This window comes from Oncorhynchus mykiss, chromosome 23 (assembly GCF_013265735.2).
Source record: "Oncorhynchus mykiss isolate Arlee chromosome 23, USDA_OmykA_1.1, whole genome shotgun sequence".
NCBI classification, from domain to species: Eukaryota; Metazoa; Chordata; class Actinopteri; order Salmoniformes; family Salmonidae; genus Oncorhynchus; species Oncorhynchus mykiss.
In genome coordinates, this window is record NC_048587.1 from 40,235,029 (window position 1) to 40,261,812 (window position 26,784).

At 43.1% G+C, this 26,784-nt stretch overlaps 2 protein-coding genes across 4 annotated transcripts; one reads left to right on the plus strand and one right to left on the minus strand.

Annotated features, from left to right (window-relative positions):
* The first annotated feature begins 10,197 nt into the window (after nucleotides 1-10,197).
* Nucleotides 10,198-16,101, plus strand: lrrc59 (leucine rich repeat containing 59). The gene is made up of 8 exons (XM_021581021.2): nucleotides 10,198-10,446; nucleotides 10,732-10,842; nucleotides 11,106-11,165; nucleotides 12,265-12,423; nucleotides 13,520-13,624; nucleotides 13,916-13,988; nucleotides 14,948-15,142; nucleotides 15,241-16,101. The coding sequence occupies exons 2-8, from the start codon at nucleotides 10,744-10,746 to the stop codon at nucleotides 15,579-15,581; spliced, it is 1,032 nt and encodes a 343-aa protein (XP_021436696.2). The 5' UTR covers nucleotides 10,198-10,446; nucleotides 10,732-10,743; the 3' UTR covers nucleotides 15,582-16,101.
* A 101-nt stretch (nucleotides 16,102-16,202) lies between these two features.
* nat9 (N-acetyltransferase 9 (GCN5-related, putative)) lies at nucleotides 16,203-19,292 on the minus strand. Of its 3 annotated transcripts, none has more exons than XM_021581022.2 (7): nucleotides 19,071-19,216; nucleotides 18,784-18,876; nucleotides 18,307-18,416; nucleotides 17,952-18,092; nucleotides 17,736-17,795; nucleotides 17,505-17,599; nucleotides 16,203-17,206 (listed from the first exon to the last, which is right to left on the minus strand). In XM_021581022.2, exons 1-7 carry the CDS (start codon nucleotides 19,097-19,099, stop codon nucleotides 17,045-17,047), a joined length of 690 nt encoding a protein of 229 aa, XP_021436697.1. In that variant the 5' UTR covers nucleotides 19,100-19,216; the 3' UTR covers nucleotides 16,203-17,044. The 3 variants fall into 3 exon arrangements, with proteins under 3 accessions (XP_021436697.1, XP_021436698.1, XP_036816346.1); XM_021581023.2 differs by lacking the exon at nucleotides 19,071-19,216 and adding an exon at nucleotides 19,228-19,292 and having other exon boundaries at nucleotides 16,677-17,206; XM_036960451.1 differs by having other exon boundaries at nucleotides 16,677-17,206; nucleotides 18,784-18,872; nucleotides 19,071-19,187.
* Nucleotides 19,293-26,784: the final 7,492 nt, after the last annotated feature.

Genomic DNA, 26,784 nt, shown 5'->3' on the forward strand with positions numbered 1-26,784 from the left:
CTGCAGCATAAATACTGGAAGCTGAGACAGGAGGGGTCAGGAGACACTATGGCCCCATCCGATGATACCCCCGGACAGGGCCAAACAGGAAGGATATAACCCCACCCACTTTGCCAAAGCACAGCCCCCACACCACTAGAGGGATATCTTCAACCACCAACTTACCATCCTGAGACAAGGCTGAGTATAGCCCACAAAGATCTCCGCCACGGCACAACCCAAGAGGGGGCGCCAACCCAGACAGGAAGATCACATCAGTGACTCAACCCACTCAAGTGACGCACCCGTCCTAGGGACGGCAGGAAAGAGCACCAGTAAGCCAGTGACTCAGCCCCTGTAATAGGGTTAGAGGCAGAGAATCCCAGTGGAAAGAGGGGAACCGGCCAGGCAGAGACAGCAAGGGTGGTTCGTTGCTCCAGAGACTTTCCGTTCACCTTCACACTCCTGGGCCAGACTACACTCAATCATATAAGCCACTGAAGAGATGAGTCTTCAGTAAAAACTTAAAGGTTGAGCTCTATAGGAGAAAGCCCTGCCTACAGCTGTTTGCTTAGAAATTCTAGGGACAATTAGGAGGCCTGCGTCTTGTGACCGTAGCATACGTGTAGGTATGTAATGCAGGACCAAATCAGAGAGATAGGTAGGAGCAAGCCCATGTAATGCTTTGTAGGTTAGCAGTAAAACCTTGAAATCAGCCCTTGCCTTAACAGGAAGCCAGTGTAGAGAGGCTAACACTGGATTAATATGATCAAATTTTTTGGTTCTAGTCAGGATTCTAGCAGCCGTATTTAGCACTAACTGAAGTTTATTTAGTGCTTTGTAATGGTTTTCTTCCGTTGAAGGAGAGGACCAAAGCGCAGCGTGGTAAGTGTCCATGGTATTTATTTAAACACATAAACTGAACACTCCATACAAAAACAATAAACGTAACGTGAATAACCAAAACCGAAAACAGTACTGTGTGGTGTAAAACACGGAAACAATCACCCACAAAAACACAGTGAAACCCAGGCTACCTAAGTATGATTCTCAATCAGAAACAACTAACGACACCTGCCTCTGATTGAGAACCATACTAGGGCGAACACAGAAAAACAACCTAGACACACAAAACATAGAATGCCCACCCAGCTCACATCCTGACCAACACTAAAACAAGAAAAACACAAAAGAACTATAGTCAGAATGTGACAAACCTAGAAGTAACAAAAGCATGGATTAATTTTTCTGCATAATTTTTGGACAGAAATTTCTGATTTTTGCAATGTTACGTAGATGGAAAAAGCTGTCCTTGAAACAGCCTTGATATGTTCGTCAAAAGAGAGATCAGGGTCCAGAGTAACGCCGATATCCTTCACAGTTTTATTTGAGACGACTGTACAACCATTAAGATTAATTGTCAGATTCAACAGAAGATCTCTTTGTTTCTTGGGACCTCGGACAAGCATCTCTGTTTTGTCCGAGTTTAAAAGTAGAAAGTTTGCAGCCATCCACTTCCTTATGTCTGAAACACAGGCATCAAGCGAGGGCAATTTTGAGGGCAATTTTGGGGCTTTACCATGTTTCATTGAAATGTACAGCTGTGTGTCATCCGCATAGCAGTGAAAGTTAACATTATGTTTTCGAATGACATCCCCTAGAGGTAAAATATATTGTGAAAGCAATAGTGGTCCTAAAACGGAACCTTGAGGAACACCAACATTTACAGTTGATTTGTCAGAGGACAAACTGATATCTTTCCGACAGATAAGATCTAAACCAGGCCATAACTTGTCCGTGTAGACCAATTTGGGTTTCCAATCTCTCCAAAAGAATGTGGTGATCGATGGTATCAAAAGCAGCAGCAGGTCTAGGAGCACGAGGACAGATGCAGAGCCTCGGTCTGATGCCATTAAAAGGTAATTTACCACCTTCACAAGTGCAGTCTCAGTGCTATGATGGGGTCTAAAACCAGACTGAAGCATTTCGTATACATTGTTTGTCTTCAGGAAGGCAGTGAGTTGCTGCGCAACAGCCTTTTCTAAAAGATTTGAGAGGAATGGAAGATTCGATATAGGCCGATAGTTTTTTATATTTTCTGGGTCAAGGTTTTGCTTTTTCAAGAGAGGCTTTATTACTGCCACTTTTAGTGAGTTTGGTACACATCCAGTGGATAGAGAGACGTTTATTATGTTTAACATAGGAGGGCCAAGCACAGGAAGCAGGTCTTTCAGTAGTTTAGTTGGAATAGGGTCCAGTATGCAGCTTGAAGGTTTAGAGGCCATGATTATTTTCATCATTGTGTCAAGAGATATAGTACTAAAACACTTGAGTGTCTCTCTTGATCCTAGGTCCTGGCAGACTCAGGACAACTGAGCTTTGAAGGAATACGCAGATTTAAAGAGGAGTCCGTAATTTGCTTTCTAATATTCATGATCTTTTCCTCAAAGAAGTTCATGAATTTATTACTGCTGAAGTGAAAGCCATCCTCACTTGGGGAATTCTGCTTTTTAGTTAGCTTTGCGACAGTATCAAAAATCAATTTCAGATTGTTCTTATTTTCCTCAATTAAGTTGGAAAAATAGGATGATTGAGCAGCAGTGAGGGCTCTTCGATACTGCACGGTACTGTCTTTCCAAGCTAGTCGGAAGACTTCCAGTTTGGTGTGGCGCCATTTCCGTTCCAATTTTCTGGAAGCTTGCTTCAGAGCTCGGGTATTGTCTGTATACCATGGAGATAGTTTCTTATGAGAAATGTTTTTAGTTTTTAGGGGTGCAACTGCATCTAGAGTATTGCGCAAGGTTAAATTGAGTTCCTCAGTTAGGTGGTTAACTGATTTTTGTCCTCTGACGTTCTTGGGTAGGCAGAGGGAGTCTGGAAGGGCATCAAGGAATCTTTGTGTTGTCTGTGAATTTATAGCACGACTTTTGATGCTACTTGGTTGGGGTCTGAGCAGATTATTTGTTGCAATTGCAAACGTAATAAAATGGTGGTCCGATAGTCCAGGATTATGAGGAAAAACAGTAAGATCCACAACATTTATTCCATGGGACTAAACTAGGTCCAGAGTATGACTGTGACAGTGAATAGGTCCAGAGACATGTTGGACAAAACCCACTGAGTCGATGATGGCTCCAAAAGCCTTTTGGGGTGGGTCTGTGGGCTTTTCCATGTGAATATTAAAGTCAGCAAAAATTTGAATATTATCTGCTATGACAACAAGGTCCGATAGGAATTCAGGGAACTCAATGAGGAACGCTGTATATGGCCCAGGAGGCCTGTAAACAGTAGCTATAAAAAGTGATTGAGTAGGCTGCATAGATTTCATGACTAGAAGCTCAAAATACTTCTTTTTTTTTTTGTAAATTGAAATTTGCTATCGTAAATGTTAGCAACACCTCCGCCTTTGCGGGATGCACGGGGGATATGTTCACTAGTGTAACCAGGAGGTGAGGCCTCATTTAACACAGTAAATTCATCAGGCTTAAGCCATGTTTCAGTCAGGCCAATCACATCAAGATTATGATCAGTGATTAGTTCATTGACTATAACTGCCTTTGAAGTAAGGGATCTAACATTAAGTAGCCCTATTTTGAGATGTGAGGTATCACGATCTCTTTCAATAATGGCAGGAATGGAGGAGGTCTTTATCCTAGTGAGATTGCTAAGGCGAACGAATGCAGTAAGAAGCCAAGGTAAGTTGCTAGCTGGCATTAAACTTATCTTATAAAAAACTATCAATCAATCAATCATAATCACTAGTTATAATCACTACTCACTACTATACATGGTTGATGATATTACTAGTTTATCTAGCGTGTCCTGCGTTGCATATAATCGATGCGGTGCTCATTCGCGAAAAAGGACTGTCAATGCTCCAATGTGTACCTAACCATAAACATCAATGCCTTTTTCAAAATCAACACACAGAAGTATATATTTTTAGACCTGCATATTTAGCTAAAAGAAATCCAGGCAATATTAACCAGGTGAAATTGTGTCACTTCTCTTGCGTTCATTGCACGCAGAGTCAGTGTATATGCAACAGTTTGGGCCGTCTGGCTCATTGCGAACTAATTTGCCAGAATTTTACGTAATTATGACATAACATTGAAGGTTGGGCAATGTAACAGGAATAATTAGACTTAGGGATGCCATCCGTTAGATGAAATACGGAACGGCTCCGTATTTCACTGAAAGAATAAACGTTTTGTTTTCGAAATGATAGTTTCCGGATTCTACCATATTAATGACCTAAAGCTCGTATTTATGTGTGTTATGTTATGATTAAGTCTATGATTTGATAGAGCAGTCTGACTGAGCGATGGTAAGTAGCAGCAGGCTCGTAAGAATTCATTCAAACAGCACTTTAGTGCATTTTGCCAGCAGCTCTTCGCAATGCTTCAAGCCTGTCAACTCCCGAGATTAGGCTGGTGTCAACGATGTGAAATGGCTAGCTAGTTAGCGGGGTGAGCGCAAATAGCGTTTCAAACGTCACTCGTAGTAGTAGTAGTTATTGCTCTGCATGGGTAACGCTGCTTCGAGGGTGGCTGTTGTCAATGTGTTCCTGGTTCGAGCCCAGGTAGGGGCGAGGATAGGGATGGAAGCTATACTGTTACACTGGCAATACTAAAGTGCCTATAAGAACATCCAATAGTCAAAGGTATATGAAATACAATACTTCTGGAGAGAGTTTGCTGCACTGAAAGTAAAGGGGCTGAATAATTTTGCACGCCCAATTTTTCAGTTTTTGATTTGTTAAAAAAGTTTGAAATATCCAATAAATGTCGTTCCACTTCATGATTGTGTCCCACTTGTTGTTGATTCTTCACAAAAAAATACAGTTTTATATCTTTATGTTTGAAGCCTGAAATGTGGCAAAAGGTCGCAAAGTTCAAGAGGGCCGAATACTTTCGCAAGGCACTGTATAATGTATTTTGTTAGGGTGGTGTCGGAGGTGTAACTGCGTTGGAACTGTCAAATCCACTAGGGGCTCCTGACATTCCTATCGCGGACATTGCCATTGGAAGCACCAAGTCCTATTAGTAGAAATCTAATCTCTTGTGGACAGACTACATAAGCAAGATTTTAGTTTTGGCCCAACTAACAATTCTAGGGAGAGAGAATTTTTTTTGTAATGTTCCCCTGATGTTTGAGTGTCCAATTTTCTGTTAGTTAGAAGAACATTCTATGTATGTTAGCAAAAACCTCCTGAGAACCCATTTAGCATGTTTTGTCATTGGAGTTAGGAGAACATTCAATATTAATGTTCTAGATATGTTTAATGGGACATTGCAAAAACATTCATGTGTCCAGTTTTATGAGAGTAAGGAGAATATTCCAACGACATCACAACAAACGTAACAGAACATGGTTGCCATGTTCTCAGAATAAAGATATTTATGTTCTAGACACCTTTCATGTGACATTGCAAGAACATTCCAACCTGAACACATCACCCTTTGTTACTGTTGCCAAGCCCATCAAGGCCCTGATTGGTGGACCGTTGATCCATTCACAGCTCTTTGTCTGTTGTCAAGGTTAGGTACAGCCACAAACAGTGCTTTCAACTTATTTGACACACTTTCACATCAAATCAAACTTTGTCACATGCGCCGAATACAACAAGTGTAGACCTTACCTAATGCTCACTTACAAGCCCTTACCCAACAATGCAGTTCAAGAAGAGTTAAGAAAATATTTACCAAGTAAACTATATAAAACTATATCAAAACATCAAAAAATGTAGTTTTTTTAAATGATACAAAAATAATAAAAGTAACACAATAACATTACAATAACAAAGCTATATACAGGGGGAACCAGTACTGAGTCAGTGTGCGGTGGTACAGGTTAGTTTAGGTAATTTATTAATGTAGTAGGTAGGGGTGAAGTGACTATGCGTAGATAATAAAACAGTGAGTAGCAGCAGTGTATAAAACAAATGGAGGGGGGGTCAATGTAATAGTCCAGTGGCCATTTGATTAATTGTTCAGCAGTCTTATGGCTTGGGGGTAGAAGCTGTTAAGGAGCCTTTTGGTCCTAGACTTGGCGCTCCGGTACTGCTTGCCATGTGGTAGCAGAGAAAACAGTCTTATGACTTGGGTGACTGGAGTCTCTGACAATTTTATGGGCTTTCCTCTGACACCGCCTATTATATAGGTCCTGGATGGCAGGAAGCTGGGCCGTACACACTACCCTCTGTAGCGCCTTACAGATGTAAGTACAGATGCCGAGCAGTTGCCATACCAGGTGGTGATGCAACTGGTCAGGATGCTCTCGATCGTGCAGCTGTAGAACTATTGAGGATCTGGGGACCCATGCCAGATCTTTTCAGTCTCCTGAAGGGGAAAAGTTTTTGTCATGCCCTCTTCACGACTGTCTTGGTGTGTTTGGACCATGATCGCTTGTTGGTGATGTGGACACCAAGGAACTTGAAACTCTCGACTCTCTCCACTACAGCCCCGTTGATGTTAATGGAGGCCTGTTTGGCCCACCTTTTCCAGCTCCTTTGTCTTGCTCACATTGAGGGAGAGGTTGTTGTCCTGGCACCACACTGCCAGTTCTCTGACCTCCTCCCTTTAGGCTGTCTAATTGTTGTCAGTGATCAGGCCACTGTTGTGTCGTCAGCAAACTTAATGATGGTGTTGGAGTCGTGTTTGGCCCTGCAGTCGTGGGTGAACAGGGAGTACAGGAAGGGACTAAGTACATATCCCTGAGGGGCCCCAGTGTTGAGGGTCAGCGTGGCAGACGTGTTGTTGCCTACCCTTACCAGCTGGGGGTGGCCCGTCAGGTAGTCCAGGATCCAGTTGCAGAGGGAGGTGTTTAGTCTCAGGGTCATTAGCTTTGTGATGAGCTTCGTGGGCACTATGGTGTTGAACGCTGAGTTGTAGCCAATGAACAGCATTCTCACATAGGTGTTCCTTTTGTCCAGGTGGGAAAGGGCAGTGTGGAGTGCATTTGAGATTGTGTCATCTGTGGATCTGTTGGGGCGCTATGCGAATTGGAGTGGGTCTAGGGTATCCAGGAGGATGCTGTTGATGTGAGCCATAACCAGCCTTTCAAAGCACTTCATGGCTACCGACGTGAGTGCTACGGGGCGGAAATCATTTAGGCCGGTTACCTTCCGCTTCTGTGGGCACAGGGACTATGGTGGTCTGCTTGAAACATGTAGATATTACAGACTCAGTCAGGGAGAGGTTGAAAATGTCAGTGAAGACACTTGCCAGTTGGTCCACGCATGCTTTGAGTACACGTCCTGGTAATCCATCTGGCCCCGTGGCTTTGTGAATGCTGACCTGTTTAAAGGTCTTGCTCACATCGGCTACCGAGAGCGTTATCACACAGTCATCCAGAACAGCTGGTGTTCTCGTGCATGCTTCAGTGTTGCTTCCCTTGAAGCGAGCATAAAAAGCATTTAGCTCATCTGGTAGGCTCGAGTCACTGGATTAGTCCCGCTCCTTGAAAGTGGCAGCTCTAGCCTTTAGCTCAATGTGGATGTTGCCTGTAATGCATGGCTTCTGATTGGGATATGTACATACGGTCACTGTGGGGACGTCGGGGCTAAGAACAGCCCTTAGCCGGGGTTTATTGGTCATATACCACACCCCCTTGTGCCTTATTGCTGTCATGCCCTGACCTTAGTTATCTTTGTTTTCTTTATTATTTTGGTTAGGTCAGGGTGTGACAAGGGTGGTTGGTTTAGTTTTTGTATTGTCTATGTGTAAGTTGCCTGTCAGCACTCGTGTCTCATAGCTTCACGTTCGTTTTGTTGTTTTGTTAGTTTTGTTCAGTGTTCGTTTCCTTCATTAAAAGAAGAATGTATGCTTATCACACTGTGCCTTGGTCTCATCAATATGACGAACGTGACAATTGCTTAAATATATAGGTCCATTATCATTTCTACATTCTTTCTATCTGTTTTTTTTAGGGATGCAAGTTAGGGATGCACTGATATTGAAGTTCTGGGCCAATACTCATTTTATGGCCTTTTTAACCATTCTAGCACAGATACAAACTGCAACCCAGTGTATATGTTCATAAGGCTAATAAGAAAATATGTACAATTACTTTTTACAGGATTGTTTTTGTATTTGCATCAAAAAGTGAGTGAAATGCATCAGAAAGGTATTGAAAAGTTTGGCAAAACATTTAGGTAATAATTGTGTGTGTAGAAAAACATATCTGCATTGTTTTCAATTGCGGTTTTGTCACAATCCCTTCTAATGTGTCTTGTGGCCATGTGAGGGAAATAGAAGACATGTACGTGTTCCTGAGAGTCTTTGCTTTCAGGAATGGGGTAATTAATATTAAGTAATTGCATCAATCGTTCAAAAGCTAGAGCTAAATTCGGAGGAAGAAAACAGAAACCACTCCATTTGTCACAACCGCTAATGGTGTACATCAGAGGTTACTCACGAGTGGAGGAGGACCTTCAGCAGAGGAGAAAGGCAAGACAACAAAAATTAACAAAATGATGCCAAGTTCATGAGACCCCCTGATGAGGTGAGGCACCAGGCGATTCCCTAGGTTGCGTAACGGTAAGACCGCCTCTGTGGACAAGGAGAGCCTCATTTCATACAAGCACAGTTTTTTTTCCACTTTTCCTCTCCTCAATTAACTTAGTAACACACGTACTCTATGTCTACTACTTCTATAGATCATGTTAAGTGCATTCATGACTGTTCATTATTCCTCCTAACTTATTTTAACAATGAAAGTCAGTTAAGAACAAATTCTTATTGACAATGACGGCCTACCCCGTACAAAGCTGGGGCAATTGGACTCCCAATCACAGCCAGATGTGATGCAGCCTGGATTTGAACCAAGAACTGCAGTAATGCCTCTTGCACTGAGATGCAGTGCCTTAGACCACTGAGCCACTCAGGAGCCCATAATAATCCCATAATGCATCACATAGATGTGGATAACCGAACTGTGCTGTATAGCTGACAGGAGCTGTTTTTGTTCTGGATCACCTTCCAAACTTTTCTTACCTGGGGTTAGAGATAGGTGACCCTATAGCTAATTTTGGATGTCAATAACTGCATGTATTATCAGTGTGTGTATTGTTCATCTCCAAGGACATCCTGACAATCTACCACAGCATGATAACAACTCACCTGGACTACTCTGCTCACAGGAGGCTGCTGAGGGGAGAACAGCTGACAATAATGAACAGAACGGAGCAAATGGAATGGCATCAAACACCAGGAATGTTTGTTGTATTTGTTACCACCTACTTTGCTCCAGTCATTACCACGAGCCCGTTCTCCACAATTAAGGTGCCACCAATCTCTTGTGACTGTACCACAGTATGGCGTCCCTGCCTACGTCAATGCAATGAGACAGGTTTTAACCAGCTACAGCGTATCATCAACAGGGCCGCTCGTATCAAGACTGGGCATTCATGGAAGGAAAACATATAAACAGAGGTTCTTCTGCAAAAATATGTAATCCAACCACTGACGGACAGGATCCATTACAACAGCCTAGTGACTGTTTTCAAGGCGACACAGCACAAACTGCCTGAATACGTCAGATCTGTTCAGGTGGGAGTCTCCACCCATCCATGGAATGGCAAATGGTATGTTTTTGATATCATTCCACTAATTGCCACTCCAGCCATTACCACAAGCCCGTCCTCCCCAATTAAGGTGCCCAAACCTCCTGTGCTGTATATGCTTCTGTGTATGGTGTGTTTTAATTGATTCTCTGGAACCCAAGACTCCCTGGAAAACAATTGTTACTGAGTGGACTATCCTGGCTAAATAAATACAAATTAAGAAAATATCAATGTACCTGCCTAGTGGTTAGAGCACCAGGCCAGTAACCAAAAGGTTGCTGGATTGAATCCCCTAGCTGACAAGGTAAAAATCTGCCATTCTGCCCCGAGCAAGGCAGTTAACCCACTGTTCCCTGGAGGCCAAAGATGTGGATGTCGATTAAGGCAGCCCGCTGCACCTCTCTGATTCAGAGGGATTGGGTTAAATGCGGAAGACATATTTCAGTTAAAGGCATTCAGTTGTACAACGGACAAGGTATTTCCCTTTCAAGCACTATAGAAAACAACTTTGTTCCTGGTTATAATAAACTGTGTGCTTTTCATGTCATTTTTCAACTAAATAATTGTATTGTAGACTATGCTAAACATAAAAATAAATAAAAAACTTCCTGTGTGTGTGTTCGTGTGAGAAACTTGCCAGTTGCTCCTCCAAAGCTGTAGGTGGCGATAATGCTCTGAAATGTCACGTCATTGCCCCACCGCCAACTGGACTGCGAGTTCAATCAATGACGTGGAATTTTCATTGTAACAACTAACGCCACACAAATGATATTTGTCAGCGATTTAATCGCACTGTACGAATATTTTGCCAACTGTCTTTAAAGTAGAGATTCGTGTAGTATTTATTAGTAGGAATAGAAGGTCTGAGACGCTTAAACGGTTGTGATATCGCAGTGAAACATGTGAGTACTTTGACTAACGTTACCAAGAAAAGGTTACTTTGCTGTGGTGTCACTGTAGCGACCAACAAAAGAAAGTCAATTTGCAGCTAACTAACGTTACTCAGTTTAGCTAAGAAGTGATTACAACGACAGTAAAATAATAACATTGCAACAACGTAGTTTACGTTAAATAGCTTGTTGGCTAGGTGGGCTACAGCAGCTAGCAAACCATAATCACCATGTCAGTTAGCTAGTCTATTAGCTATGAAAGTTTCTGTTTACAAAATCGTGTGTATTCTCCCCCAGCCAAAACTCAGGATGAGTAAGAACAAGGTGTTGAATCTGAAGGACAAAATCGATGGCAACGAGATGGATCTGAGTCTCTGTAACCTCACTGAAGTTCCTGTTAAAGAACTAGTAGGCCCACAACGACACACACATTACCTTTATAAAGCCATATATTGTAAGCAACAGTGGAAGCTGGTGGAATGAGCTACAGGAGGACAGGCTCATTATAATGGCTGGAATATGACAAATGGAATGGAGTCAAACGTGTGGTTTCCATGTGTTTGATACCGTTCCATTTATTCCATTCCATCCATTACAATGAGCCTGTCCTCCTTCCACAAGGCGCAACTAGTATGGAATAGTCATGTTGTCATACACATGTGTGTTTTCAGGCTGCCTTCCCTAAAGTCACAGTCCTGGACCTGTCCTGCAACAATATCACCTCCCTGCCTGTGAGTAACCTTGAGTTAACCTAGTCCCAAAGGTGGTGATTCTTTCCATTGTGTACAGCATAGCCAGACACATTTACATAGAAAAAACAATGTATGCGAGAAAGGGTGGTGGAAACCCCTTAATGCCCAAATATTGATATAATAACCATCATATAGAAGCAAACTTGAAGTCACGCGATGACATTTGTGTGGTCCTCCCAGTACAAAGCATGCAGTTTATTAGGCTTCAGATAAAATATGTGATGATCAACTTCACAGGATGGTGAAAGTGCACGGTGATGAGTTTGTTGCTCCTTTCCAATAAATATTGAGGGTCTTATTCAGGTGACATGATCGATCTATCTTTGGCAGCCGTTTGACAAGTAAAAATAATCTCTTATCCATTTGAATCTCATTTTGTAGGCTAGCCTACCAGCACTGTATCTGCGAGCTGTGGGCTATGCACACTTTCCAAGACCAGAGTGGGCACATTTGCTATTTAACGCAACAGTTTGTGACAAAATTATCGGTAGAGTTGGAAACACATTTAACTTTTTATTTGGTACATGAAAATGTAAATGATTTAAAGTATATTTTATGTGCACTACGTCATCACACACTGCTTTTTATCCGCAACAAGTCAGTTTGGTGAGAAAACGTGCATATTTACTTTATGCAGATTTTAGAATATTTGCATGAAAATCTGTCGCCAATTGGATGGAAACTGCAGTCTGATTTATTAGGCAAGAATGAACCCAGCTCCAAAGCCAAATGCTTGTCACCACAGCCTTCAGTTCGGTCAGTTGTGTTAGTGCTGGGCTGGAACTAAAGCCTGCTCACCCTGTTGCTCCCGCCTGAAGACAACTGGCTAATGTCACTGACTAATGTATAGTAGCCAACCCAGCTGGATGGTCAAGGAGTTGTACTATAATGAAGTAAAGGAGGAGAGATGTGGGTAGAGCAGGAGAGAAGACGCGTAGGGGGTAGCAGAAGTAGTGTACAGTACCTTGAGTGTTGAAATTGTGCAGACATTCCACTGTCTCCTGTCAGTGGATCATTGCAATAGGAGTGGAGAGATGATTATTACACTGTACATAATAGTATGTGTGTGTGTCTCCAGCTGGAGTTCTGCAGCCTGAGTCACTTGGTCAAGGTGGACCTTAGTAAGAACCTCATGACCGTTCTACCTGATGATCTGGGTCGCCTTGGCAACCTGCAACACCTGGACCTGTACAACAACAAGCTGACCATTCTGCCTGTCAGCTTCTCCCAGCTCAAGGTGGGTAACAAACACACACACACACACTAGGGCTGGGAATTGCCAGGGACCTCACAATACTAAAACGCATCTAATCACTGAACATAACATTTTTTAATGGGGAAGCATGTTTCACCATTGTAAGCCATGTTACAGAAAGACACAGATAATGAAACATATCTGCCTGGGTGTAGTAGTTAGTTCCCATCATCACCAAGCTCTTCTAGAGTAATAGTTATAGCAGGCAAACTACAGCACAATATAAGGCCCATTTTCATTGATGCAATTCTGCTGGAAATAAGTTGGACTAAGAACTAGAGAGAATGTATTCAAAGCAATCACCAGTATGTGGAAATGCTGCTGACTTGGCAAAATTAGTTGGTGATGTAAATAAGAGGAAAAATAGACCTTTCTCAAACATCAGGACCTGCTTATTTGATTGTGGTAACGTCTCATAGTGTTCCCATGCTTCAAGCTTCAAATTTGTATTTTTTTTTACCTTTATTTAACCAGGCATGTCAGTTAAGAACAAATTCTTATTTTCAATGACTGCCTAGGAACAATGGGTTAACTGCCTGTTCAGGGGCAGAACGACAGATTTGTACCTTGTCAGCTCGGGGGTTTGAACTTGCAACCTTTTGGTTCCTAGTCCAACGCTCTAACCACTAGGCTACCCCTAAAGTCCCTTTATTCTCCTGGCATTTTCGACACTATTATTCATTAACAACATCATCATTAGTATAGTAATCTGCTTCTATAATATATAGTCACATTTACTGATAACTTTTTGGCAGAAACATTAGTAAAGCCCTGGGAATAAACTTTGAATCTGACCATCAACAGTAGGAAAGGCTAACTGTAATCAACCAATTATAATGTTTTACAACAATCAGAAATGTCTATTGTTAGTTCATTACAAACAGGTTTAAAAACAATGAGTCATACTTTCATGAACAAGACTATACAGTCAACTCTACAATAAGGATAAGCCAGCTATCTTTGAACTCTGTAAACTCCAACATGACCACAGTGGCATATGGACAGAGGTTGAAGACAGAAAACAATTCACACAATCTCAACAGGCTTATTTTTTGTTGTTGTGTGTGTGTGTGTGTAGAACCTGAAGTGGCTGGATCTAAAGGACAACCCTCTGGAAATCAACCTGGCGAAAGCTGCAGGAGACTGTCTGGATGAGAAACAGTGTAAACAATGTGCTGCCAGGGTAAGACTGGGAGGGAGGCGGTGGGAAGGGAGGCAGAGGGAAGTAGAGGAGATTCCACAACTCTTGGAGGACAATGGAAGTTGATAATAAAGCTTATTCATTGTTAAAAGAAGCAGAGGGAGGTAGGGAGGAAAATATGGACTGAGGGAGAGAATAAGAGGTAGGAAGGGAAGTAGAGATAAAGAAATTAGAAATTAAGGGAGAATGGGAGAGGAAGGAAATGTTGGGACAGACTAGGGTTATTTGGTTCCAGCATGGTGCAATATCATTTAGACTACAATATGATTGTAGGTTCTCCAGCACATGAGGATCCTTCAGGACGAGGTGGACAAAGAGAGGGAGCGGCGCTTCCTAAAGGACAAAGGTGGGTATTACAATGCAGGTGCCAGTGGTCAGTCAACCTAGGTCTGTGTCCTGAATGACACCCAATTCCTTATGTTGTGCAGTACTTATGACGAAAGCATAGTGCACTACTTTTGACCAGAGCCCTATGTAGGGAATAGGCTGCCATTTCCTGCCCTAGTGGCTATGGGTTCGCTCGTGTTATTTCATAGTGTTTTAACATTGTTAGCACAGAGCAGCTGATATTACTGACTATATAGCTTTCCATGCTTATAGTGTTCAAAAACATTATTATTCCTCACTGGGTAATCATTGAATGAGACAAAAAACGTTAATGGAAGCTGCGGGGCAGGAACACCTGCTCTTTCCATGACATGGACTGACCAGGTGAAAGCGATCTCTTATTGATATCACCTGTTAAATCCACTTCAGTGTAGATGAAGGGGAAGAGACAGGTTAAAGAAGGATTTTTAAGCCTTGAGAGAATTGAGACATATATTGTGTGCGTGCCATTCAGAGGGTGAATGGGCAAGACAAAATATTTAAGTGCCTTTGAACGGGGTATGGTAGTAGGTGCCAGTCGCACCAGTTTGAGTGTGTCAAGAACTGCAACACTGCTGGGTTTTTCAAACTCTCAATAGTTTCTCGTGTATATCAAGAATGGTTCACCTCTCAAAGGACATCCAGTCAACTTGACACAAGCATTGGAGTCAACATGGGCCAGCATTCCTGTGGAACGCTTGACACCTCAAGAGTCCATGCCTCGACGAATTGAGGCTGTTCTGCGGGCAAAAGGGGGTGCAACTCAATATTAGGAAGGTGTTTCTAATATTTTGTACACTCAGTACATTGAACATGATAGAAAGTGAACATCAAAGCTTAAGAGTTTCAATCTTGTTACAGTTTGGGTTCGGGATATAAACTGATTGGGACATTTGTAACTTAATCTGTTTTCTTTCGTCCATCCCTCCATCGCTTTAGAACTGGAGAAGAAGAAAGAGACGAAGCAGAGAGAGAGGGAGGCGAAAGAGAAGGAGTCGCGTAAACGAGACAAGGCAGAGGAGAAGGAGAGGAAGAGGAAGGAGTACCACGCTCACATGGCTGCCTTGGCCATCCAGGAACAGAAGAATAAGAGAAAAGAGGAGAAGAAAAAGAGGAATGGACAGATAGCAGCAGGTATGCAATGGGAGTGTTCCAGGTTGTTCTTAATGTAGTCGTGCAGCTCACATGTTGACTACACAGCACACGTCACTTACTCCCATCTCTCTCTCCAGATAAGAAAGCAGCTGAATCCGCCCCCAAAGCCCGAAGACGCTCTCTTATTGGCCTGCTGTTCAAGCTCCTCCTGCTGGGATTGGCTGGCGTCGTGGGGGTGTGTCAACTAACGGGGCTAAAGGAGGAGGCAGTCTGTGTGCCAATCAATGTTGCTGTGGATGACAGCCTCTCCTGGGTCCGGGAACAGGAAGTAGATGTAAGAGTCAGAAAGCTGGTGGAGGAAGTGGATATCAGAGCCAGAGAGCTGCTGCAGAAACTGTCCTCTCTGGTGCCACAACTCTTGGAGCCGCTCGGAGTCGTACCCACGGCAACGGAACCCGTGGAAACGGTAGAAAACTGAGGATGAACTGACGAGAATGAAAAATGGACGATCAGCTTAAATTCCCATGGAATTGTCCTGTCGTCGCTCCTGGTTTCCCCTCTTTGTATGCGCTCTGTTTTTAACCAGTGGCTGTCTGCGTCAAAATTCACTTACACCCTAGTTCCCTACAGTATGTGACTAGTCCAAAATAGTGCACTATTAAAAAGGAATAGGGTGTGATTGGAGACTTGCCCTGTGACACATGCACACTCCCAAGTCAACTCCCAGCCACTGTAGATCTGGATAGGTGTACTGGCATTCAATATGATGGAAATTCACTTGCCTAATAGAGGGCAAGATGAAGCAACTATATACTGCTTATACCTGTCCTATTCCTTTCAAGTCTACACTGGTGTAAAAGGTGGGGGTTGATTTGGGATTGGGCAATAGTGACAGGCCCCGCCTGTGCATCTTAGATCTGGGGTAAATTGGCTACACTCTTTTGTAATGCATCATCTCTGCTCAAGGACTGTCAACATTAATAAATGGCTATAAGCTTGAGAATGGTCTTTGTTTAGAGACGTATACATGAGAATGGAGCATCATGGCATGCCTCAGTTGATTGAATCAATGGAAAACCCATAAATATAATTGGGGGAAAAACCTCTTACCACTTTGGCAATTTTAATATCTACATAGTACATTTGTAGAGTTACAAAACACTGACAAACAACCTTGGACGGCAAATATAAGTTTCTGTAAAAATAAAAGACGTAAGACACTTGACACGATTGGAATAGGTAGATGACTACTGACTGACTACAAGCTCTACAATACATTATCATCCAAGCAAAATACAAATAACTTTGTCCCATTATATGGGTGAAAACTGTGTTTCTGACAGGGCGTATCACCATCAGAAAATCTACTGTGCTCTGTGGAGTCTAGATAGCAAGCGTGAATAGAGTTCAGGGAATTGTTTTTAGACCCACCGAGTAGCCATTAACTCTTATTATGGTTATTAAATTTGAGGCCTGGAGTTTTCCCCGGCCATGTATAAACAACAAAGTTCCGTTCAACGGTAGCCTATAGCAGCCACAGGCCATGGGGTCCTTCGCCCAATTAAACTCTCCATTCCAGGTATTCGACTGTACCCAGAATGCCTTTGTCTGACAGGAGGAAGTTGCCCCTAAGCGCTGATCTAGGGTCAGTCTTACATTCCCTCCCTAATGGTTAAGATTGGGGGATGGGGTGCTGATCCTAGATCTGTGCCTAAGCGCATCTTCTACCAAAGCCAAATTCTGTTTCTTCTCCTCGAAGTGTGCACCTGTACACTGCCCCTTCCCCCTATGGATTTAAAAGGAATGGACAGATGTAGGAAATGTGTTAAAGTCCCTCTAGTCTAACCCATGATTACACCCATCCAATGCTTTCTAAATGAGGGGGGAGTGAATGAACGCACACTTCGGGAAGGAGGGTAGCGAATCTGTAGCAGCAGTGGTTCACAGGGTGGCGTGTGACGACGTCACTTCCTGCCGGCTGTCCCGGTCCTTCCTGTACTCTCTCTCCTGCATGAAGGCCATGTCCCCCAGCAGCCGGGTCCGCACCGCCTGGTCCACCGTCATGCCCAGGGTGACCTCCCGGAACACCTCGCTCACTGACAGCTGCAGGGGGCAGAAGTCAAGGGCTAGGGGTTAGGGTGAATATACAGCTACAAGAGTATCATACTTTGGAAAAGACCTAGAGAAATGAGGTACTCTGACTGCATATACAATAAATACACTTGAACAATTTCAGTGTTTTCAACGTAGCCATTGAGTTGGGGAAACTGAACTGATATACAGAGCTATAATAATCCCTCTTTAAATAACTAAAGTAAGGATGACCAACATATTGCAGTTGTTTATAAAGGTTTCCCCTAGGTGGGGATGTGATTAACACCACATATAAAACCCTGCTTACCTCGTGGAAGTGGAACCTTTTGAACATGGCAATGCTGACTTTGTTGTCCAGGCCGATCTTTGCCTCAAACTTCCGGATCCCAAGTTTGGTCACCCCTGACAACGGAACACAGCACAGCTGTTACTATGGCAGCACAATCACAAGGTTCCAAAACCCTGATTCTAAATTCCAAACGTTTTAACATCTCAATATTAATCTAAATTTATGTCATAGTGAAATATCTGTACGTACCATAGCAGATCATCATCCGTGTGACCTCTTTTCCCAGGCCTTTGCCTCTGTAACTGGGCTCTACACAGGACATGCAAAAGCTGTGTAACTGATACAAAACCAGGAGTATGTGACCAATTATATTAATTGACAAACTGAGTACAAACAAGGAACAAGTGAACTTGTGCACCCTTGTTGTAGCATGTTTATTACACATTTATTATAGGTGTGTGTGACCTGCGATCATGATCTCCAGCTCAGCGAGGGAGGAGTCACTGGGGTCCGTCAGGAAGATGTTGACATCTCCCACCATGCACTGCTCTTCCTGTACGGCAGGGTCCGCCCACCGTTGTTTATCCAGGATGATGAAGGTGCACTCTGAAAAACAGAGTTTGGGAATCAAAACAAACTAAAAAATGTATTTTAAAATCCCCTTTACTGGGTCAAGACCCTACATTACATGAAACATTCATGAGAGAGAGAGCAAGACAGAGTGACTACAATAAGGGCGTTAAAGTGTAGAGACCATCCTAAAGAGCGCCTTAAAATACCACAGCTTGTGTGTGTGTGAGAGTGTATGACGAAGGCTCACTGTCATCATCCTCCCTCCAGCTCCTCTGCATGTCATACTCCTGCTCTAGAGTCAGCGGCTCAGATGCAGTCAGCTGCTGCAGCTCAGGACAGCCCATCCACTGGTGGTACCTGTCATGGAGAGGTAGATAAGATACATGGAGAGGTAGATAAGATACATGCACAGGTCACGGGTGCAGAAAGGGACAGGTAGATACAGATAAGACATCAGGAGAGCTGATCCACGGGTAGTAGCTGCAACCACACAGACGGGAAAACAGGTAGATAAAAGGTAAATGGTGAAAAACAGATGCAGGTAAATAATGTATAAGTGCAAGCCTATACAATAAACTACTGCTAGTTATTACATTCTGCAACAACAGAACGTAATCTTTGTATAGGATGCAACAAAACAAACACAATGAATACGTGATTTCACGACTAGAATAAGCAATTACAGCGGGACAATCAATTGAACAAATTACAGTTTTTTTCCTACCTGGGTACATGATCTGCGTTGTAAGGCACCAGTACGACGCTTTTCCCCTCCAGTAAGGTATCTTCGTTTATTCTCATGATGAGTGTTACCTGACTGACACGACAGGCGACACAAACATAAGCTAACGTTAGTTATCTAGCTAACTATCCGTCTGCTATGGATAATTGTATGTTATTTGCTGACAAAGCATTTATTTGGATTTTCTTTCGTTGGAACAGCTAGCTAGAGACAACTTCACAAGCTAGCTTTTCATTCATGTCAGCAAAACTAGGCAGCTAGCTACTTACTAGCTAACTAGACGTAATCTCATTGGCATTTGTTAGATATGCTGTTGATGAGATCTTTCATGAGAGACTTTCCATAACGAAATCTGTGCCATGTTGTCATGTTTTAGTAGCTAACGTTACAGTTGTCAGTTTTCTAGCTAACTAACTGGCTACTTACCTCTGAAAAAATAGCTACTTCCTTATTCTTCTTCTATTATATCATGGCGGTCCGCAAACATACGTTTAAGGTGCATGCCGCCACCTACTGTTCTGGAGTGTGCGATCAATCATGGCTGCAGTCCAAACTCCAGGGCTGCATTCCAAACACTTAAAAGACACACCCTATCCCCTCAGCCCTCAAATGAAGTGGACACGTCTGATTTGAGGGTTTAGGGCCGAGGGCTGTCGACTTTTGAGTTTGAAATGCAGCCTAAGGTTGTGTTTCAAAGTCATAAAAGACACACCCTCGTCCACTTACCCTCACCTTATGCCCTTTGGGAATCCCCGCGGGCCATATGTGGAGGCAAATGTTTGAGGTTTTTAATATGATAACTGATGATCAATGGGCACCACTGTTGTCTGTAAATTGACCCTGCTTACTAGAAGTTTAGATAGCTGGCCAGTAGACTAACACACAATGTTAAAAAATATATATATATTGCTGACATGGGCTAGTTGAGTGACTGTCGATACATTGTCGATACATTTCAAAATTACACATTGCATATTCTATTACTTTAACTCTCAACAGTAAGTTGAGAGCCCGACTGAGTAACTAAAAAATAAATAAATTGGTCCCAGGCCTACATAAGGGCGCCCTGCAGCCGCAAATGTATTACAAATAATAGACAGAAATACCTTAGTTAAGTAAGTAAATATCCTTTGCTGTGAGACTCAAAATTGAGCTCAGGTGCATGCTGTTTCCATTGATCATCCTTGAAGTCCACCTGTGGTAAATTATATTGATTGGACATGATTTGGAAAGGCACACACCTGTCAACTGTCCTGCTAAACCAAGCCATGAAGTTGAAGGAATTGTCGTAGAGCTCCGAGACAGGATTGTGTCGAGGCACAGATCTGGGGAAGGTCCCCAAGAACACAGCGGCCTCCATCATTCTTAAATGGAAGAAGTTTGGAACCACCAAGATTCTTCAAGAGCTGGCCGCCTGGCCAAACTGAGCAATCGGAGTAGAAGGGCCTTGGTCAGGGCGGTGACCAAGAACCCGATGGTCAGTCTGACAGAGCTCCAGAGTTCCTCTGTGGATATGGGAGAACCTTCCAGAAGGACAACCATCTTTGCAGCACTCCACCAATCAGGCCTTTACACTAGAGTGGCCAGATGGAAGCAGAGAATTAGGCCTACTACACATTATACCTTGCCATGCACTGCATTCTTCTGCTGCAACTCCATCATAGTCCTTCTCTGCATGCATCTCCAACACATTTGTAGTTTAAATTATGCTATTACTGGCCTATTTGTAGCCTGTTTTCAAATATTAGATTTTGCGTTGGCATTGGACATGGGAACAAGAACACTTTTTCTCCATTTGGATTTGTTTACACTTCAAGGATATCCATACACAATGCGTCTTCGACTACCTCTGGAGGTGGTCAGGAAGATCTAATCACAATCAGATCACAATATGTATTTTGATTGTCTACACCTGTCGAGAAATGTGTACACAATCAGAATGTGGCCAACATCAGTACAATGGACGCATGTTAGAACCAGGTATAAATGGGGCTAGGTAGTATGCAATTAAATATTTATTTAAAAAATATATATTTTTCTTTCACCTTAGAAATGTGAAGTAGGTAGTCAAATTGAATAACTGTTTCGGTCGCTCTCCACCCTCTTCATTGGCATTCAAGGTACTAGAAGCTGATTGGCTTAAATCGTAAATATGCTAAACATATTAGCATATGTGGATTCGACAATTGATTAAAAAAAAATCAAATGTAATTATTGATATAAACAAATCACATTTTTATATCAAACCGTTTTTGATATAGATAATTCCAAATATTGATATCAATAATGACATTGTATATATAAAATTACAATTATTGATACATTTGAATTGTCAAAATCAAAAATGAGTTTCTCAATTGAATCCTAATAAAAAAAAAAATGTGTATCAACAATTATTTATATATATATATATATATATATATACAGTGGGGAGAACAAGTATTTGATACACTGACGATTTTGCAGGTTTTCCTACTTACAAAGCATGTAGAGGTCTGTAATTTTTATCATAGGTACACTTCAACTGTGAGAGACGGAATCTAAAACAAAAATCCAGAAAATCACATTGTATGATTTTTAAGTAATTAATTTGCATTTTATTGCATGACATAAGTATTTGATACATCAGAAAAGCAGAACTTAATATTTGGTACAGAAACCTATGTTTGCAATTACAGAGATCATACGTTTCCTGTAGTTCTTGAACAGGTTTGCACACACTGCAGCAGGGATTTTGGCCCACTCCTCCATACAGACCTTCTCCAGATCCTTCAGGTTATGGGGTTGTCGCTGGGCAATACAGACTTTCAGCTCCCTCCAAAGATTTTCTATTGGGTTCAGGTCTGGAGACTGGCTAGGCCACTCCAGGACCTTGAGATGCTTCTTACGGAGCCACTCCTTAGGGCACTCCTCAGGGCAACCCTGGCTGTGTGTTTCGGGTCATTGTCATGCTGGAAGACCCAGCCACGACCCATCTTCAATGCTCTTACTGAGGGAAGGAGGTTGTTGGCCAAGATCTCGCGATACATGGCCCCATCCATCCTCCCCTCAATACGGTGCAGTCATCCTGTCCCCTTTGCAGAAAAGCATCCCCAAAGAATGTTTCCACCTCCATGCTTCACGGTTGGGATGGTGTTCTTGGGGTTGTGCTCATCCTTCTTCTTCCTCCAAACACAGCGTGTGGTGTTTGTCTCATCAGACCACATGACCTTCTCCCATTCCTCCTCTGGATCATCCAGATGGTCATTGACAAACTTCAGACGGGCCTGGACATGCTCTGCCTTCAGCAGGGGGACCTTGCCTGCGCTGCAAGATTTTAATCCATAACGGCGTAGTGTGTTACTAATGGTTTTCTTTGAGACTGTGGTCCCAGCTCTCTTCAGGTCATTGACCAGGTCCTGCCGTGTAGTTCTGGGCTGATCCCTCACCTTCCTCATGATCATTGATGCCCCATGAGGTGAGATCTTGCATGGAGCCCCAGACCGAGGATGATTGACCGTGATCTTGAACTTCTTCCATTTTCCAATAATTGCGCAAACAGTTGTTGCCTTCTCACCAAGCTGCTTGCCTATTGTCCTGTAGTCCATCCCAGCCTTGTGCAGGTCTACAATTTTATCCCTGATGTCCTTACACAGCTCTCTGGTCTTGGCCATTGTGGAGAGGTTGGAGTCTGTTTGATTGAGTGTGTGGACAGGTGTCTTTTATACAGCTAACGAGTTCAAACAGGTGCAGTTAATACAGGTAATGAGTGGAGAACAGGAGGGCTTCTTAAGAAAAACTAACAGGTCTGTGAGAGCCTGAATTCTTACTGGTTGGTAGGTGATCAAATACTTATGTCATGCAATAAAATGCAAATTAATTATTTAAAAAATCATACAATGGGATTTTCTGGATTTTTGTTTTAGATTCCGTCTCTCACATTTGAAGTGTACCTATGATTAAAATTACAGACCTCTACATGCTTTGTAAGTAGGAAAACCTGCAAAATCGGCAGTGTATCAAATACTTGTTCTCCCCACTGTGTGTATATATATATTTTTTTTTAATCTCTATCGGAGCTGAGACAACAACTGGCAGTTGTCTGCAAGGAATAACTGGAGAAGATATCTAAAAGAGAAGTTGCCCATAACACGGTCACTGATCACTTAAACCTCTATGGGATTGGTGTGTCCCCCGTGGGACAGATGAGCTAACGTAGGCTAATGTGATTAGCATGAGGTTGTAAGTAACAATAATATTTCACAGGACATAGACATATCTAATATGGGCAGAAATCTTCAATTCTGCCCTAACTGCACTGTCCAATTTACAGTAGCTATTACAGTGAAAGAATACCATGCTATTGTTTGAGGAGAGTGCACAACGTGCACAACACATGAACTTGAAAATGTATTAATAAACCAATTAGGCACATTTGGGCAGTCTTAATACAACATTTTGAACAGATAAATGGTTCATTGGATCAGTCTAAAACTTTGCACATACACTGCAATCTGGTGGCCAAAATATAAATTGCACCTGGGCTGGAATAATACAGTACGGCCTTTATCTTGCATTTGAAAGATTATTGTAAAAAATAAAATTATTTAACCAGATCTAATGTGTTATTCACCTACACTAATTTCACATGTCCACAAACTTCAAAGTGTTTCCTTTCAAATGGTATCAAGAATATGTATATCCTTGCTTCAGGTACTGAGCTACAGGCAGTTAGATTTGAGTCTGTCATTTTAGGTGAAAATTGAAAAATATTAATTAAGGTCAGTTTAGCCTAGGGCTCGTTCAGGGCGCAATGTTTTGGAACGTTCAGAAGAAATATGCTTTGTAGAACTAACATGGCTCTCTGACATGTAAAAATAAGATATCAGGTCAGCTCTATTCTTGGAATTTCTATCTGCAGAGTTCACCAATTGGCTACTGATTGTGGCTCTCGTGTTGTCAGTAGTGTGTGATGACTTGTCTTTATGTCCACAGAGGAGGTCGTCCAGGGTCTACTAAGTAAATGTGAGTATTTTCTCATTTGAAACAGATGGTTCGATTGTAGCCAATGACATGATGTCTAGGGAGCTAGTTTAGCAAAGTCAGCGCGGTTGCCTTCCTGAGACCTGAAGTACTATCGCCCCTGACCAATAAATGCTTTGGTGGTAAGCTACAGGGTCCTGATGCTAGCAATACTAGTTAAGACCTTTAGGAAATAATGTCTGGCGTGTGAAAATCCCAAAATATTTATTTTACTCAGAGTATTACATACACTGCTCAAAAAAATAAAGGGAACACTAAAATAACACATCCTAGATCTGAATGAATGAAATATTCTTATTAAATACTTTTTTCTTTACATAGTTGAATGTGCTGACAACAAAATCACACAAACATTATCAATGGAAATCAAATTTATCAACCTATGGAGGTCTGGATTTGGAGTCACACTCAAAATTAAAGTGGAAAACCACACTACAGGCTGATCCAACTTTGATGTAATGTCCTTAAAACATGTCAAAATGAGGATCAGTAGTGTGTGTGGCCTCCACGTGCCTGTATGACCTCCCTACAATGCCTGGGCATGCTCCTGATGAGGTGGCGGATGGTCTTCTGAGGGATCTCCTCCCAGACCTGGACTAAAGCATTCGCCAACTCCTGGATAGTCTGTGGTGCAATGTGGCGTTGGTGGATGGAGTGAGACATGATGTCCCAGATGTGCTCAATTGGATTCAGGTCTGGGGAACGGGCGGGCCAGTCCATAGCATCAATGCCTTCCTCTTGCAGGAACTGCTGACACAGTCCAGCCTCATGAGGTCTAGCATTGTCTTGCATTAGGAGGAACCCAGGGCCAACCGCACCAGCATATGGTCTCACAAGGGGTCTGAGGATCTCATCTCGGTACCGAATGGCAGTCAGGCTACCTCTGGCGAGCACATGGAGGGCTGTGCGGCCCACCAAAGAAATGCCACCCCACACCATGACTGACCCACCGCCAAACCGGTCATGCTGGAGGATGTTGCAGGCAACAGAACGTTCTCCACGGCGTCTCCAGACTCTGTCACGTCTGTCACATGTGCTCAGTGTGAACCTGCTTTCATCTGTGAAGAGCACAGGGCGCCAGTGGCGAATTTGCCAATCTTGTTGTTCTCTGGCAAATGCCAAACGTCCTGCACGGTGTTGGGCTCTAAGGACAACCCCCACCTGTGGACGTCGGGCCCTCATTACCACCCTTCTGGAGTCTGTTTCTGACTGTTTGAGCAGACACATGCACATTTGTGGCCTGCTGGAGGTCATTTTGCAGGGCTCTGGCAGTGCTCCTCCTTGCACAAAGGCGGAGGTAGCGGTCCTGCTGCTGGGTTGTTGCCCTCCTACGGCCTCCTCCACGTCTCCTGGTAGCGCCTCCATGCTCTGGACACTACGCTGACAGACACAGCAAACCTTCTTGCCACAGCTCGCATTGATGTGCCATCCTGGATGAGGTGCACTACCTGAGCCACTTGTGTGGGTTGTAGACTCCGTCTCATGCGACCACTAGAGTGAAAGCAACTCCAGCATTCAAAAGTGATCAAAACATCAGCCAGGAAGCATAGGAACTGAGAAGTGGTCTGTGGGGATCACCTCCAGAACCACTCCTTTATTGGGGGATGTCTTGCTAATTGCCTATAATTTCCACCTGTTGTCTATTCCATTTGCACAACAGCATGTGACATTTATTGTCAATCAGTGTTGCGTCCTAAGTGGACAATTTGATTTTAAAAAAGTGTGATTGACTTGGAGTTACAGTGTGTTGTTTAAGTGTTCCCTTTATTTTTTGGAGCAGTGTATATCACCTCCCCTGTCTGCTATCTTAACTTTATGCCACAAAAATCTGTGTGGTAAATATAAATTGTTTTGTGTAACAGTATCTGCTGAAGGGTCATATGATGAATCATATAAAGACCAGAAGCTCCATAAACATCCTGTTTAGGTGGTACATTACTCCCTTTTTACTCTTCTCTCACTCTTTCCTGCAAAATGAAATCTCCTGAAAAGACAAGCCCAGGAACCCCTAAAAGTTTCTAAAATGTAATTTAATATACACACACTTATGGATGCAAGTATACACACATGCAGACATGCACACAAGCTCATAGCTTTCAATGTTAATGAAATGATTTCTGATTTCTAGGGCAGCTGAAAGAGAACGTGATCATTGAAAGGCTTTTTTGTCTCTCCTGTCAGATGCCTGTGAGCTCACAATACATTATGATCGGCCTATTTGAGGTGAACAAGGTGGCATGGGGGGGGGGGGAGCAGAACACATCCATTGTATGTTCACAGGCTTACCCACAAGAGGCAGGTGCTCTGTGAGCCGATGTTACTGGGAGGCAGAGTGGAGTGAGGGAAGATGTACCGTGGCAGTGACATATACGTTTGCCGACAACAGTAAGCCAACAGTGACGAGACAGCCTACAGGGAGGTGGTGAGGGCCCTGGCGGAGTGGTGCCAAGAAAATATCCTCTCCCTGAATGTCAACAGAATTAAGGAGCCGATTGTGGACTTCAGGAAACAGCAGAGGGAGCACACCCCTATGGGACCACAGCGGAGGTGGAAAGCTTCAAGTTCCTTGGTGTACATATCACTGACAATCTGAAATGGTCCACCCATACATCGTGGTGAAGAAGGCGGAACAGCGCCTCTTCAAACTCAGGAGGCTGAAGAAATTCGGCTTGGCCGAAATGATCATCAAGGACATCCACCACCCAAACAAGGGCCTGTTCAACCCGCTATCATCCAGAAGGCAAGGTCAGTACAGTTGTATCAAAGCTGGGACCGAGAGACTGAAACAGCTAATATCTCAAGGCCATCTCTAGCCGGCTAACACCCGGCACCTTCCTGAGACCGCCCACAACCGTAAGGCTCTCCAGAGGGTAGTGAGGTCTGCACAACGCATCACCGGGGGCAAACTACCTGCCCTCCAGGACACCTACACCACCCAATGTCACAGGAAGGCCATAAATA

Bases quoted from the DNA above. Each gene is read 5' to 3' on its own strand.
- lrrc59 (XM_021581021.2), top strand. From the start codon at position 10,744: ATGAGTAAGAACAAGGTGTTGAATCTGAAGGACAAAATCGATGGCAAC. The intron at 12,424-13,519 runs GTGGGTAACAAA...GTGTGTGTGTAG, and splicing joins TCAGCTTCTCCCAGCTCAAG to AACCTGAAGTGGCTGGATCT. The intron at 13,625-13,915 runs GTAAGACTGGGA...ATATGATTGTAG, and splicing joins GTAAACAATGTGCTGCCAGG to GTTCTCCAGCACATGAGGAT.
- nat9 (XM_021581022.2), bottom strand. From the start codon at position 19,099: ATGCCAATGAGATTACGTCTAGTTAGCTA. The intron at 18,877-19,070 runs GTAAGTAGCTAG...CTGTCGTGTCAG, and splicing joins AGATTACGTCTAGTTAGCTA to TCAGGTAACACTCATCATGA. The intron at 17,796-17,951 runs GTCACACACACC...TGTCCTGTGTAG, and splicing joins GCTGGAGATCATGATCGCAG to AGCCCAGTTACAGAGGCAAA.